The sequence below is a fragment of the Australozyma saopauloensis genome, chromosome 4 (genome assembly GCF_035610405.1).
Source record: "Australozyma saopauloensis chromosome 4, complete sequence".
Taxonomy (NCBI): Eukaryota; Fungi; Ascomycota; class Pichiomycetes; order Serinales; family Metschnikowiaceae; genus Australozyma; species Australozyma saopauloensis.
In genome coordinates, this window is record NC_086134.1 from 1,785,524 (window position 1) to 1,801,319 (window position 15,796).

The following is a 15,796-nucleotide window of genomic DNA, read 5'->3' on the forward strand; positions in this document are numbered from 1 at the left end:
CCCGAAAAAAAGTATATAAGGAACCAGGTTCGCATTCGTAGACACTAGAATTCTCTACATCAATTAGGAAATTTCCACCCTCTAGATCATCTACAGATTCTTATCTTCTACCCAATTGAATCCGCAATTGCTTTGAATTTAAGACCTTCGATAATCTTTCAATAAATTACCTACGAATAATACCAAAAATGTCGCTTTCTAAGAAACTTTCTGTCAAGGACTTGGACCTCGCCAACAAGCGTGTCTTCATCCGTGTCGACTTCAACGTCCCACTCGACGGTACCACTATCACTAACAACCAACGTATTGTCGCTGCTTTGCCAACCATCAAGTACGCTTTGGACCAAAAGCCAAAGGCTGTTATCCTCGCCTCCCACCTTGGAAGACCAAACGGTGAGCGTGTTGAGAAGTACTCTTTGGCCCCAGTTGCTAAGGAGTTGCAATCTCTTTTGCCAGAGTCCAAGGTTACCTTCTTGAACGACTGTGTCGGTGCTGATGTCGAGAAGGCTGTCAACAACGCTGCTCCAGGTGAGGTGTTCTTGTTGGAGAACTTGCGTTTCCACATCGAGGAGGAGGGCTCCAGAAAGGTCGACGGCAAGAAGGAGAAGGCTTCTGCCGAGGCTGTTGCTGAGTTCAGAAAGGGTTTGACCGCTTTGGCTGATGTCTACGTCAACGACGCTTTCGGTACTGCCCACAGAGCCCACTCTTCCATGGTCGGTGTCGAGTTGCCACAAAAGGCTGCCGGTTTCTTGATGGCCAAGGAGTTGGAGTACTTCGCTAAGGCTTTGGAGAACCCAACCAGACCATTCTTGGCTATCTTGGGTGGTGCTAAGGTCTCTGACAAGATTCAATTGATTGACAACTTGTTGGACAAGGTCGACATCTTGATTGTCGGTGGTGGTATGGCTTTCACCTTCAAGAAGGTTTTGGACAACATGCCAATTGGTGACTCTCTTTTCGACGAGGCTGGTGCCAAGAACGTCGAGCACTTGGTTGCTAAGGCTAAGAAGAACGGTGTTGAGATTGTCTTGCCAGTTGACTTCGTCACTGCTGACAAGTTCGACAAGGACGCTCAAACTGGTGTTGCCACCCAGGAGGAGGGTATCCCAGAGAACTGGATGGGTTTGGACGCTGGCCCCAAGTCCCGCGAGTTGTTCGCTGCTGCCGTTGCTAAGGCTAAGACCATTGTCTGGAACGGTCCTCCAGGTGTTTTCGAGTTCGAGAAGTTCGCCGCTGGTACCAAGTCCTTGTTGGATGCTGCTGTTGCTTCCGCCGAGGCTGGTAACACCGTCATCATTGGTGGTGGTGACACTGCCACTGTCGCTAAGAAGTTCGGTGTCGTTGAGAAGTTGTCTCACGTCTCCACTGGTGGTGGTGCCTCCTTGGAGTTGTTGGAGGGTAAGGAGTTGCCAGGTGTCACTGCTATTTCTGAGAAGTAGATTATGAGAAACTAAAGTAATGGATATATTTGTAATGAGAGTTATGATGTAGTGGGTTCAATGCTGATTTTTTGTCTAGATCTCCGTCGCAACTAGGAACCAACCATGAAATTCGCCTCACATTGGTTAAGGCTTTAGAGAACAGCCACAAATCCGACGGCCTTTTCAATTCGAAATTCAAAAGTGCTTTTGAGACGTCTTTCCGAATTAAGAGGATTCTTTCTGAAATAGGTCTAGTGCCTGCGCATACATAATTAATCCTGCAGAGTTTGACGTCACTGTTCTGACACCTTTAATGAGTAGGAAGTTCTAAATCCCACTTGGAAAAATCGCAAAATCGACAGGCTTGAATACTTCAATGCGCCAAGGTTCGTAAAAATGAATGGAAGTCAAGCTCCTCCAGCAATTTCAAATCAAACACACACTAACACACCTCGAACAGTTAACAAACAGATAAATTGTAAGAAAGAATCGGATACCACCATACCAATCATAATCATTTTTCAGTTCACTACAATCAATGTAAAAAAAATTGTATTCGTACTTAGCCGAATCGTAGAGTCATAAATCATAAATCATAAATCATGAGCTAACATCAATAGAAGTGCTCGAACTCTGACATGATTACTTCACAATAACTTGTTGCAAAACAATTGGAGTACCGCCAACGCAGTTAGATAAAGCCAAAGAGTATCCGTTACCACTTGGGCATGCTCTCCAAGCATCCTTTCCGCCGTAGACCAAGTGATCTCCCTTGATGGAGAATCCAGTAGAAGCAGCCTCACGACCAAATGGTGCAACATTGCCCATCTCGCCAGTGTTAGGGTCCATATTGATTCCACGACCATCTTGGTCAAACAAGGAGCCGTTGGCGCCAAACTTCAAGAACAACTCTTTTCCCTCTTTGCCGCCCACGGAAAAGACGTGAGGGTGAGAGTCGACCTTGAAGACTTTAGTGTCCTTCATTTGGCCATTCTGGGTGCTCCATGCCTTGATGACAAACATGTCAGCGGCGAGGGCTGGGAGCACGAAAGGCAAGATAGCGAACAACTTCATTTTAGATTTTTTTTGAGTGTGCTTTTGTTGGTGAAGCGAATTTGGAGATTGAAAGTTAAGAATTGATTGATTGAGTGAAGACTGGTTGTCTGAAGAACAGAGAATGGTGGGAAATTGAAGCCTTATTTATATTCTTCAATTTTGTAGTTGAAACTATCATTCGACTAATTATAGGCTCGAATTGGGGTTAATTACACCCCGTCTTGACTGGACTGTGCCAGTGCTACAACCGTCAGTCACTCATGTCTGTATTAATAGGGTGCGATTGGCGCCATGCATGGTATTGGTCTGAGAACGAGACAAACCTGTGAATAAAAAAATGAAAAACAGAGTAGTCCACTTTGTTTTATGACAAAATTATTGTGTATATCTTTCAGTCGTATATCCGAAATTTCGCTTTCAAATTCGTTGTGAACTCAAATGTTTCCTAAACACTACCAAAGGGCTGTGCGGTTTTCAGCCGCTCAATTACGTTGCCGCCGCGCATGCAATTAGGTCTAATCGGGTTTCAGACATGACGTTTTTGACATTGATGTCTGTGCTTATTTTTAATCTGAGAATACGGAGAAATTGTTACACACACAAGGCCAGTAAGGCTACACAAATGTTGTACTCCGGCCAACAGAATGGTTAGCAGCCAGGGAATACGAGGCAGAAGCCAAGAAATTGGATCAGTTTTTCTTGGCATTACTCAGTGTATTATCGTAAAGCCATGAAGCTTCATTTAATCATGACAAGAGGATGGACTTCTTTTAATTACCCATACATAATTATTGCGGGTTAAACATGACAATTAACTTTGCCGTTTGCTAAAAAAACTGGATTGAATTGATCCGTAGTATCCAGTAAGAATTTGTAGTATGTTACCGTATACTGGTTTACTGTTGGTTCCTGAGTCTGTTGCAAATTCTGACTCCGCTGGCAGGTTCTGACTCTGGTGCGAGTGTCTGACGCTGCTGCCATTTTAACACAGCCACGAGAGCATCATTAATGCGACACATATATTTTCGTTAGGATCAAGAGAAGCTTGCCATTACGGCGAAATTTCGCTGTCTTTTTTTAATCACTTCGTATTGTCAATGGCTGGAGGCTGAAGTACTGTTTGGCAGACATGACTTGAAACATCCCCTAGATAGATGAATTTTTCATTGCGAGTCAGAGAAATGAATGATTAAGTACTCTTTATTTTTACATAATCCCCAATCGAAAACGAATGCCTCTAATATTGGCTTCACAATCTTTTTTTCAAACAGCGAGGAGTTACACGTTTGGTTTCCGTGAGTATGCCTCATTAAAATAAATGGGTATGATTTGTTCAATAACTTCACAACAACAGTCCAAAAGCTCTTTACAGAAATCTGGATGTCCACTACTTTTGGTCTTCAGAAGGCAGCATGGGTGTGTAGTTGCTTAATCACTTCGAAGACAACCCTACAATCAAACTTTGTTCGATAAATCTTCGTTATCATTACACAATTGTTGGAATCATGACCTACAGCCTATACTTAATAATGAGGTCCGCATTCAATATGCGAAAGGAATATGAATTTAAGGAATAGTCCAAAGCCACATATTATACTTGTAATAATCAAAACCTGTATATGGCGATATCAAGTGCAGGGTTCCATGCCCTGCATGATTTTTGCAACCATAGTGAACTGCCATGGAATAGTCTTTAAAAGCTGCAGATTTCGGTATGATCTACTGAGAAATATCTACTACAATCTAGCAGCGTTTTTATCTTTGCACATATCAGGCTGATCTTCAAAGTGTAACATCGAACCCTTTTATCGCTTCGCACCAAATGTCTTATCCTCAATTTGCCCAAGATTTGAAAGAGCCAGAGGAGAAAAATGTGCCCCTTCTGCACATTATTCTAGAGTCAGCTCAAATTGTGTCGTCGAATGCTCAAAACTTCGTTAGATCACCTTCATATACTGCTTCACCGGCTATCCAACCTTATTCATCACACGCGAAAAAGAAGAAGAAAAGAAGAGGGAAAATAGAAAAAAAAGGAAAAAAGGGCAGCAACCCTTTAAATCAAAGGGCTCTGCTGTGCCCATTGACTGCCTCGCCAAATCTCTCCATGGATGCTTCACCGAAGCTCGCTCTGGGTGCTCATCCACCTGATGTGAAATTGGAAGCAATAACTATTGAAAACAAAGAATATTTGAAAAAAATCTTGCAGAAGCTTACAAGAAGGCTTGCCGGTAGTCTACTGAGAGATGTTTGTTGTAACTCCCTTTGTGACATGTTGGCTGGAGTTAATGGTAAATTATTCCTCCAATCAATCCGACGTCCCAAATTTAAGGTGGAAGTATACAGCCTACTTGATTGCGTAGCTAATGGCGACCCGGACCTACCAGATCGACCATTGCCTGAATGTTATCAAACAGCGGCTGTAAACTTGGTCAAAATACTTCTTGCACGACCAGGCCGAATTCCTACAGATGCCGATGCTTTACCTATCATTGAAGAGTTAAAAACAACAGACGCAAAAGCTTTTCTCGAAGAATTTATGGAATCTTTTTACGATCCTACAAGAAAGATTTCAATTGATATGATCTTGGTGGCGAGTGAGTTCTTGAACGCTTCGCTGTATGAGTTAGACAATGATGATTCTGATCCTTGGACTTACAGTCGCGGCTTGATCCAATCGCTTGTGAAAGCTTTCGCATCTGAAATAGGATTTGAAGTTTTTGAGAACTTATTTGCTGAGGTATCGCGCCCAATTTCGGAAGATTTCGTGCAACATTACCTTCAGTGTGATGTTCTGTCAAAAATAACACTCTCTGGGATATTTTCCAGTACAGTATCGTCTAATTACAGTTTAGACGCCACTTTCACCGCGTTGTGGACTTTTCCAGGTCTCTGTTTTGTTACAATGGCTCAAGATTATCTCGACGTGCCAAAAAGGTGGCAAAATTTTGTTGGCTTCATTAGACTGTAAACAAATAGCAGAGCATCATTTCGGATTGTCAAGAGTGTGGGAGGCAGTGATCTGGATACTACGTGCATCTGGTTTCCATGCCCCGGCGTTATGTGAACCTTGTTCTTACCGAATTGATTAGAGCAAAATGTGATGTTACATCGAACACGTTTAGCGTTGTCTGATAGTTAAGAGAAGGCTTGTATATTCGTTCAAGTAGGCCAATTCTATATAAATACAATAACATGTCTAAAATATTGTATGGTGTTATGAAAAAGTACTCAACCAATAATCTTCAAGCAAAGTTTGGAGATGAAGTTAAATGGAACCTGCAACCTATTTCGAAGAGCGAAAAAATCTTGTCACTGCGTCAGAAGTTATCTCAAATCATGTTCGCCGCTTGTGGTAATACCTCACAAAAAAACAAATAACTTCACAAACGACTCTATAATCTGCAGTAAAATATGTACTGGAAGCTACACGACCAAAGTTTGTCAACTTTGTATCATGGATCGTCTATTCATACACATGCTTTCAGTCTACAATTTGGTACCGCCGCTCATTATTTGCGCCCAGGCATCCTGTGTCAACTCAGTATATGATCCTTTGTCTAGCCAATAAATAACTTCCTTGCCATCATCACCCTTAGGAAGCTTCTGATTCTTGAATTGGTTCTTGGGGACTTTGTGGTTGTGAGATGCTTGGATATACTGCGACCCGATCTTGACAAATAAGGGTATTGCGAATTTGGGTAAATGATCCTTGACGTGGTTATGAATCTTGTCGAGAATTTCCCGATCTGACATTCCATCCTTCGGTTCTATGACAGCAAAACCAGCACGGCCTTCATGTTGTGGGACTTTCACACCAACCACTACCGATTGTTTGACCGCTCCTGAGGCCATGATTTCGTTTTCAACCTCGGTGGCTGAGACATTCTCGGATTTCCATCTGAAAGTGTCTCCAAGGCGGTCCACAAAGTACATCAAACCTTCTTCGTCTATTTTAAGAAGGTCACCAGAACGGAACCATGCGTCTCCTTTCTTGAAGACGTCTCGCACAATCTTCGAGTTTGTGGCCTTCGAATTGCCGTAGTAACCTTGGAATGAAGTCTCTGTATTGCTTGGATTGACAATCCTCATCAAAAGCTCTCCTGGCTCATCACTTTTCGCAAGAGTACAGAATCCTGTCTTAGGGTCTCTCCAAAGCACACTTTCATCTTCAGGGTCCATCTTGGCAATTTTCTGACCAATTCCCAAGATCAGAGTGATGAGGGTACCATATTTTCTGCACGCTCCGACACCAAAATCACCGTATTGGATATTTGTGGTTGCAATGGGCGACTCAGTAGAGGCATAGAATTCACCAATGCCTTCAATTTTGAAGCGTTTCTTAAAATCTCTCCAGATATCTCTACGTAAACCATTGCCATATGCAATCTTCACGTTATGCTTCTGTTCGTCGGGGTGGTATTTGGCGTTTAATAAGTAACGACACACTTCACCGACATATTGAACATGTGTTGCTTTCACCAATCTAGCCTGAGTCCAAAAACTAGAGGCAGAGAATCTTTGGCAAATACTGACACAACCACCATTAGCAAGTGCTGGGCACACTCCTAGCATAGCAGCGGTGGAATGATACAAAGGCATGGCAGTCATGACATTGGATTTTTTGTCGATCTTCATGACAGTTCCAAAGAACGCGGAAGCCATGAAGGCTTTACGCCAGGACATAATGGCTGATTTTGGCAAACCGGTTGTTCCCGAAGTATAGATCAAGGCGCAGCATGATGAGTCCTTGTCCTCTGGACGGCGTGTAATGTCAGGTGCTCTGTACTTAGGCCTTGACTTGTCGCTTAAGATCCTTAGGAGGTGAGGCTCATCAATGTAGTTCAACTTCACCGAAGGAAGCTCTTTGTTGATACTGGCCTCTGTCTCTCTGATTGGGCCATCGCAATCAGGATCGATAAACACTTGAGCAATTCCAGCGATTTTGATGCAGTGAACCATAGGCTTACCCTTTGTATTGTAATTTAAAAAGGCAGGAAGTGCACCAATATTCCACAATGAGAACCATAAGATAATGAACAATGGCTTATTCATGCAATCAACTCCTATAGTGTCTTTTGGACCAATCCCATATTCATTTTTTAAAATGTAACTGAACCGCAAAATCATGTCGTATAGTTCTTTATAAGTATAGGACTCGAGGGAGAACTGGTCCTCATAATTAGGATATCCTTGAGCATCATAGGTGACAACAGTGTCCTTTTGACTCTTAGGTCTGGGAAAGCAAATAGCAACGTTGTTTGGGTATTTGAGTGCAGCCTTCTCGAAAATGTACCAAAAGCTTACTCTGTTTCTTAATGACAGAACTGCAAATGGGACTGCTTTGCGTACAACCTTCTGGATCAAGTTAAGATCTTCCGAAAGATGAAACTTAGCATCGAGAAGCTGAGAAGCCACGAAAGCTGCAGCACCTAGTTCAATTCCAGACATTATTAGGTGGTTGAATTTTGAGAGGAAAGAAGTTTCTTCGTAGTACTGGAGAAGTTACTTCGACTAATTGAATGAGATACCGTCTAACAAGGAAAAGGTTAAGTAACGGGAATACTTTGAATATCCGGGCTGAAAATTCAAGGAGACTGAGGCTGCACAGTAATTTAAATGCAAATAGACAATTACTAGAAGGGGATTATTGGAGAAGAAAAGCAGTCCTATTTATATACTTTACACATGGAGAGTGTGATAGTGAAGGCTTCCTGAGTAGGCAATACATTATGTGCAGAAGAGATATATTCTGATCCGACACACATGCTAAACGCAAAAGTCTGATTAGCGAGAACAATAAAAAGTGAAATAAAAAAAGAAAAAAAAAAAAAAAAGTTGGCGCTTTGTCTTTCTTTTTCGGCTTGCAGTACTCTGGGTTGGGTTTGTTGTTTGAAGGACTTTTTGTGAGTAAGTGTATAACCGAGGCCCGTTGTGATTGCCGAACAACCGAAACAGTCGATTAACTCAGCCCTATGTGTAATGCAATGAACCGCATGTAAAGTCTTCTCCCCTCTTTCGTATGCTAATTGTTTTCTTAATTAAAATGTGATAGTAATTCGCAGGCACTGCTAAGTGTTTAGCTGGTTATCTGTCAACAATTTTTATTATGATAAAAGCAAGCTTGTTCTTCAGATCTACTCAAAACTCTTAAGAATTCTATTGAGAGGCAGCTTCGCTGGCAATGCATTAAATCTGGGAAAAGGACTAAAGATCGAAACGATTCATTTGTGTCGAGCTATTTATTTCCAATCTACGAGTCTATTACACACCTCATCAAGATAGCAAACGCAATACGTTCGGAGCTTCTTCTCTTTTTCTATTCTTCAATTCCGCCTAATCATCTGTATTCATGTTCTCTCATTTCTTGTTATCTCCGAAAGGTGCATATTGACGTATGTTCATGCAGGTGAGTACCACCCTCCAGGTGCAGCGAAACCACGGCCATCGTCTAGTTCCGAGATTGGAGTTCCCCAAAGACGTGCGTCTCGGTATTGACGGGCAATAATCGTCTTCAACTTACCTGCTTGGTTCCGCACGTGTAGCGGTTGCAGTGCCACAAGACCATGGACTACCAAACTCTGTATTATAGAATTGGGTGCAAAAATGTATGCAGGTTTAATGCAACAGCCTAAATGATGCAGCACAATTTCAGTAAAAATGTCGTAGAAGAAGGATTTGATGTCATCTCGGCGGGTGTTGTTAATTGACAGTTCAACTAAGGGAAGTAGTAGTGGATGCTGATCACATGGTGCTCTGGCGGCACAGGCTCGAAACACGTTACTGATCTTGAAGATACAATAGGAGCGTACCTCTTTGGCAAGAGCTGGGGTTCCGAGGAACATGTTGCACATGAGCCGGAATGTTACGATTATTTGGCCCACCTCTATGGGAGGATTGAACCGGGCATTGGGCAGGTCTGGTTCTCTCCGAATGACAGACAATTGGTCTTCTTCTGAGAATACCTCGCTGAAGGCAGATAGCTGTCTATATCTACCAGAAGGTAGACCGTTCAGATCTTCTGCTTTCGTCTCCGCTTCTGTTCTTTCAAAATCAGCGTCACAATCTTGATATTCTGAGGAGACAGAATGTCCAGCGGCCAAGCCGTTCGTCAATTCGTTCATACGAGAAGCCTTCTTATTTTGATTGTGAAGTAGAAAACAGCCATAAGCTTTATTAGTTCCTTTGATTTTGCTATCCCAATGCTCCCAGAGAAAACAACAGCCGAGATCGACGAGGTAAACCTGTAGTATTGGAGTGGAAGCCGTGTCATTGTAGATCTTGAGCATGTCTATGGCATGCATCATTAAGAAACAAAATACCTTATTGAAATGAATTGGGTTTGTGAATGGGACCAGAAACGCGCCGACAGCAACAAGCTGAAATAGCCCGATTCTTCTGTGTGTAACCTCACTTTCGAGAATCAACTCCTTGATAGAATTCAAGTAATCGTCGCTCACACTCGTGGGAATTGGCAATGACGCTTTGCTTGTGAGAAGCTGAGATGTGCGCACTTTCTCGCCAACGTTGATTGCCGGTAGATCAAATTTCTCTTCCAAATCGGCCAATTCACGATAGGAATAGCGCACTATTTCTTCATCGGGCTCGACACCCTTTCGCATAGACGGCTTAGGCACAACATTGATATTCTCCTCAATGAATGGCACAAACTGATGATAATTTTCGAACTCGCCGTCATTCCTGGGACCATCAGGGCAGCTTTGGCCTAAAGCGTTTTCCCGAGGATTCTCACAACTTAGTTTGGGGAAATCATTGTGAGAACTCGGAAGGGGTTCTTCGAATCGAAGAGTCTTAGATGTATTACTTCTTCCACTGGAGGGTCTGGTTGCTTTTCGTATTCCAAGGGTAGAGTTTTGGGCATTTGTCCTGGACGCCCCTCCTAAGTTTGTCTGAGGGAGCCTGTGTCGCTCTTCCTCTTGTTTTTCCTTCATTTTGCGTAAGTGCGGAATACAGTTGAAGGAAAGTAGGCCCCACAGGATCTTTGATCTATATTTCTCTCTCATTTCGACATCCATATGATCGGCGGCATCCTTTTGCTCAACAATTTGAATATTTTCAGGGTTCGAGCCACAGGCACAGTCCCATAGACCCAAAATCAGGACCACCAAAATGATACAGCCTAACGAGAGCAATATGAATAAATAGATAGCTTCTGTTATTGTTTTTGACGAGCTGGAGTTTACGGTTGTTGATTCCATTAGAGCGCTATGTTCGTTTTTGAGTTTTTATGTTTCACGATAGATTTCGCTGATTTGTGTAGTGGCTGCAAATAGCTTTCGTAGATCAGCGGAAAAGACTGAGATGTGGAAAGGCTATCGGGGACTCAATAATTTAAAAATTCGCCTTTGTTTTAAACCTCAATATTTCAAAGTGGTATAGATTTGTAGTAATCCTTCATCATGAATGAATATTGTCCCGGTCCTTTTTTGAAGATGTACATCATCAGAAAATGAGTATTAAGGAGCGCAATGGTTTTGTAAAGCGAATTTCCTAAGGATATCGGCAGCTTGATCAACTGTTTGACTAGAATTTAACGTTTGATTCCTTCTATTAATTCTGAACACATTCGGCCTCTTCTTTGCATCTCCAGGTTTGACCAAGCAACAGTAGAATCTCCCGTTTCTCAAACCATAGGAAATTAAAAGACAGAATTTCGGCGAGTAAGCAGAAGAATCTTAAATTTATGTCCGCTTTCATGATTTACATCTTTGCTTATCGGATAGGTCACGTGTGTCAGCCCATCCCCATGACCTACACCTCTCCTATGATTGATCCTATCCTCTTATACATTCTCAGTAGACTAAACAGTACCCAGAGGGTAATTCCTCACCAATATCCCAAAACACATCTATAAATTTCCAAATATATATACTACCCGACCATTTAAAGGCCCATTATGTCCCTCCTTTGCAGATCGGCGTTCTTTTTCACAAAGAACTCCAATGTGCTAAGTATATTGGGAAAGACCCAAACTGCCCGAGTATGCTTGGCTGCACCACGGGTTAGCCCTTGGCTGCGTCTCATGCAAAGATTCAACAGCCAGAAAAGACAATTTTCTACGGGGTTAGCTGGATATCAATCTATTCGTCACTTTTCAGGAACTCCGAAACTGGCCCAGGCTACCATTGCTCCGGCAAAACTCGCCGTAGAGTCTAAGGCAAAGGGTTCTTCGCCTGTCGTTTCCCACAAGATCACTGCTTACTGGTTGATTTGCACGTCCGGTCTCATCTTTGGTATTGTAGTCGTTGGTGGTTTGACCAGATTGACCGAATCAGGCCTTTCCATTACGGAATGGAAGCCTGTGACCGGTGCCATTCCTCCCCTCAACCAGGAGGAATGGGAGGCCGAATTTGCTAAGTATAAAGACTCCCCTGAGTTCAAGCAATTGAACTCTCATATCACTTTGGATGAGTTCAAGTTCATTTTCTCTATGGAATGGGGCCATCGTCTTCTTGGTCGTGCAATCGGAATGTTTTTTGTGTTGCCCGCTGTCTACTTCTGGGCCACTGGAAAATTCAGTCCTCACGTTACTCGTAGAGTCGTTGGCTTGACTGGTCTTTTGGGATTACAAGGTGCAATCGGATGGTGGATGGTGAAATCAGGACTAGACGAAGACGAGCTCGCGGAAAGAAACTCCAAACCAACTGTTTCTCAGTATAGACTTACAACTCACTTGGGTGCTGCATTTCTCATGTATTTGGGTGTGTTATGGACCGCTTTCGAAATCTTGAACGAGAACAAATGGATCTCCCAGATGAAAACAAATCCCCAAAAGGTCACACAAATGTTGGCCACATTGAATAGCCCTGCTTTAAACAGCATAAGACGTTTGGGACTCGGTCTTTTGGCTCTTACTTTTGTCACTGCAATGTCTGGTGGTATGGTTGCTGGCCTTGATGCCGGTTTGATCTATCCAACTTTCCCTCACATGGGCGATGACTGGGTTCCTTCTGGATCTGAGCTCATGTCGCCAGTCTTTTCACGTAAGGAAGATCACTCTGATCTTTGGTGGAGAAATCTCTTAGAGAACCCAACCACGGTCCAACTTGTGCATAGAATTCTTGCAACGACCACTTTCTTCGCGATTTTGGGTGCACATATGTCCCTTATCAAAAAGAAAGCTGTAATTCCAAAACAGGCGCAGAAGAACTTCCATACAGTCATGGGCTTAGTCAGTTTGCAAGTCGCTTTGGGAATCAGTACATTGATCTACCTTGTCCCGATCCCATTGGCAGCTGCTCACCAGGCCGGCGCTTTGGCATTACTCACGGGTACCTTAGCATTCGTTGCAAGTGTGAAAAGACCAAGACCTCAGACCGTGAACTACATTAGCGCTATGATGAAAAAACAATTGCTGAAATGATGAAAACAACGATGACGCCGAAGTGGCCAGCATGTTCTCATGTGAACAAATCTGTACATATTTGTAAATAGTTTCTGCAAACTCGTTGAAATAGATGGTTTCATTTTTGCTATAACACGATATAAATAGTTAATTATATCAAAGACTTCACTCCTCAAAGTCTACCAAATTCGTTTGCTAGACATTTCATACCTGTGAACAGCTCGGAGTGGCTCAAACACCTCATCAGTTTGCACATCTGGTGATTTATCAAATCTTTTCCGCAATTGCTCATTTCTTTTCTCCTCTGGAGTAGGGGGCACTTTTTCACCGGAGTCATATAAATACAGCCGTGTGCTTGGATTTATTGACGAGGATTCAGTGTTAGGAATCCCGGGGATGAACGAAGTTTCTATCTCGGAGTCGATTGGGGAGGTATAGGGGTCTTCATTGAGTGCAGAAATGAGAGACTTGGCATCAATGGTTGGAAGTATTGAGTCATCCGGAGAACATGGTGCTGAATATTCTTCAAGTTCGTTTTTTCCTACCCGTGGCGAGGGAGTTTCGAAGTTTGATCTAGAAGCATATTGAGTATCCTTCATTCTGAGACTTCCTTTCGAGTCGCTGCTTTGCGGTATGCGTCTCTGCTGATGCAGCTCATGCTTAGCTTTGGTGTATCTAGCCCATTGTAGAAGCCACAAACTGAGAAGAAGTCTGATCACTACCAAAGCCACGAATGACATGACTATTAGGAGCAAACTAGCAAGAACATTCCAGAAAGTCCAAGTGCCGGGGAGGTATATCTCTTTGAGGTCGCTCAAAACCATCCGAAACAAGCAAACTGAGAGAGACATCGTAGGGATTCCAATTCTTTTGGTAATTTTGACATAGTCTGATGTCTCGGTTGAAGTTTCTTCGGAATTCTGATTGAAAACCTCAATGAAATCCAAACTTAACACGTAGAGGAAGTTATCATAGACTTTTGGCCTTATTCTATTAAATTTGTTGATGAAGCAATGTTTTATCCAGTCCACAAAGATTTCACTGCCTAAGACGACAACAGAAGGGCCAAATATCGCACCGATCCATTTGTTCCAAGATTTCCAGCTGTCAGGAGTCAAACCGATTTGGGTGGAATTTAGTTGGGAGATATTTCGGAAGGCGATAATCGTGAGCATAATTGATAACTGAAATCTTTCAGTCAAGTCAGATAATGTTACTTGAAACAAACCCTCTCTCTCGAACTTTTTAAAGACGGCGCTCTTCAATTCTGCGAACTGATTAGAGAGGAGAAGTGTTAAAAGCGCATTCGAGTACGAGTTGGCTGCGACATGTAGTGATACCGACTGGTAAATCAAAGCGTATGAATGGCAAGCAGAGAATATTAGAGCCAATATTGAGAAAAGAGCTAGCATTGCTAAATTCTTGGGCGAAGTGTCAGAGAAGGGTATGCCCACTAACACAGTAAAGACCTCATGAGATACACTTGAAAGAAGTTTGTCAGTAACTTCCAATACACCAAACATGACGTACAATTTAATGTGTGCTTGACCCCGGATATCATGGTATAGCCTTGACACCTCGAGAACTGGGCTGGCTAAAAGGGCCACGGTGGAGATAATTAGCAACAAGGTAATGATATCTCTCTTAACAAAATGTAGTCTTCGCTGTAGTATACTCAAGTCTTGAGACAGCGATAAGAGAAAATCCCGAAAAGCTGTGAATACCACTATGCATAGTTTCAATGGTACAAGAGTGAAAAGAGTAAGGAACAGATTTAAGCACACTAGGAGACCAAAGGTGATGAATTTTTCCAAATAAAATGGAACAGAGATCATACTCTTCAATTGTTCATATGCTCTTTTTCGCTCCTCATCGTCATCAGCCGTTTTTTTCTTCGTGGATTGAGGTCCCGGTAGATTTAGCTCAAGTAATAGAAGTTTGTACAAAGAGACAAACTTGCGAGTAGCATATTCGGATGTTTTGGTATTCTCGTTGTGTGGTTTTATGTAATTTATCGCATATGATGTCGTGAATGCCCTGGTTCTATTCAGAGCGGGTGCATCTGTTTTGTGCGGTTTTGCATTGATCCCGGGTCGGTTCAGTGTCGTGGCGTCATCAATTTGACTAGTTTCGATTGTATTTATCGGTAGTTCGTCATCAAATATATCTGATTTGTCTGTAGCCAACAGCAGCGGATCATCCATGCTTTGATGCGGTAAACCAGCTCCAATTGAAAAACTGTGCGAGAATGTTGATCAGATGAGCAAAAAAATACTCTCAGCTGCTCCTCGATTTTTCGACTGTTCAATTGGAAAGAAATCTGATCCTCTCTTATTTGTGGATGTGCTTTTTTCTGATTCAGTTGTAGTAAGCCATGCGAGATTTTGGTGTGGGGTAGGACATCGAATCAGAGACAAAAATAATACTCGAATAATTAATCTCCAAATCAATACTTGCCTGCTTATTACCAAATACTTCTTGTCATTTTATGACAGGAGTTAATAATACTACACTTGATGAAAATACATGCAGATTAAACTTCTACGCGTGAACGAGGTAAAATCGATGGGCAGAGGCTAGTATTTATGAATTGCGCTTATTTGAATGATTCCTAATTTTTGATTTGGTTTGAGAATCACATTTTTTGTATCCGGTCTTATGAGCCGCTCTTATCTCCGAAAAGAGAATCAAAACGCCACAGTGCAAACCACAAAATTTCAAAGAGATGACTGATTTCAAGCTTTCTCTTTATTAATTTGATTAATTATTCTTCTAAATCATCACTTCATCTTCTCAATCACTCTCCCTTGTTCATCCCCTTATCTTCCGATCATCAGTCACCTGCAGACAACGAATCATCGATACCCCATACTTCCCACTATAAAACCCCCTGAACACCCACCAATTTACATCCCGAAAAGCAAACTACTCAGTTTTTTTAAATTATCCTACCAAC

At 42.4% G+C, this 15,796-nt stretch overlaps 6 protein-coding genes across 6 annotated transcripts; 3 read left to right on the forward strand and 3 right to left on the reverse strand.

Annotated features, from left to right (window-relative positions):
* Nucleotides 1–188: 188 nt before the first annotated feature.
* Nucleotides 189–1,439, forward strand: PUMCH_003813 (uncharacterized protein; the record flags this gene model as incomplete). Its single annotated transcript, XM_063022770.1, has 1 exon — nt 189–1,439. One exon carries the CDS (start codon nt 189–191, stop codon nt 1,437–1,439), a length of 1,251 nt encoding a protein of 416 aa, XP_062878840.1.
* A 2,860-nt stretch (nt 1,440–4,299) lies between these two features.
* Nucleotides 4,300–5,445, forward strand: PUMCH_003814 (uncharacterized protein; the record flags this gene model as incomplete). The annotated part of the gene is made up of 1 exon (XM_063022771.1): nt 4,300–5,445. The coding sequence occupies one exon, from the start codon at nt 4,300–4,302 to the stop codon at nt 5,443–5,445; it is 1,146 nt and encodes a 381-aa protein (XP_062878841.1).
* Nucleotides 5,446–5,963: 518 nt separating this feature from the next.
* PUMCH_003815 (uncharacterized protein) lies at nt 5,964–7,925 on the reverse strand (the record flags this gene model as incomplete). The annotated part of the gene is made up of 1 exon (XM_063022772.1): nt 5,964–7,925. The coding sequence occupies one exon, from the start codon at nt 7,923–7,925 to the stop codon at nt 5,964–5,966; it is 1,962 nt and encodes a 653-aa protein (XP_062878842.1).
* Nucleotides 7,926–8,875: 950 nt separating this feature from the next.
* Nucleotides 8,876–10,693, reverse strand: PUMCH_003816 (uncharacterized protein; the record flags this gene model as incomplete). Its single annotated transcript, XM_063022773.1, has 1 exon — nt 8,876–10,693. The coding sequence occupies one exon, from the start codon at nt 10,691–10,693 to the stop codon at nt 8,876–8,878; it is 1,818 nt and encodes a 605-aa protein (XP_062878843.1).
* A 698-nt stretch (nt 10,694–11,391) lies between these two features.
* On the forward strand, nt 11,392–12,858 carry PUMCH_003817 (uncharacterized protein; the record flags this gene model as incomplete). Its single annotated transcript, XM_063022774.1, has 1 exon — nt 11,392–12,858. One exon carries the CDS (start codon nt 11,392–11,394, stop codon nt 12,856–12,858), a length of 1,467 nt encoding a protein of 488 aa, XP_062878844.1.
* Nucleotides 12,859–13,019: 161 nt separating this feature from the next.
* Nucleotides 13,020–15,044, reverse strand: PUMCH_003818 (uncharacterized protein; the record flags this gene model as incomplete). Its single annotated transcript, XM_063022775.1, has 1 exon — nt 13,020–15,044. One exon carries the CDS (start codon nt 15,042–15,044, stop codon nt 13,020–13,022), a length of 2,025 nt encoding a protein of 674 aa, XP_062878845.1.
* Between the last annotated feature and the right edge of the window lie 752 nt (nt 15,045–15,796).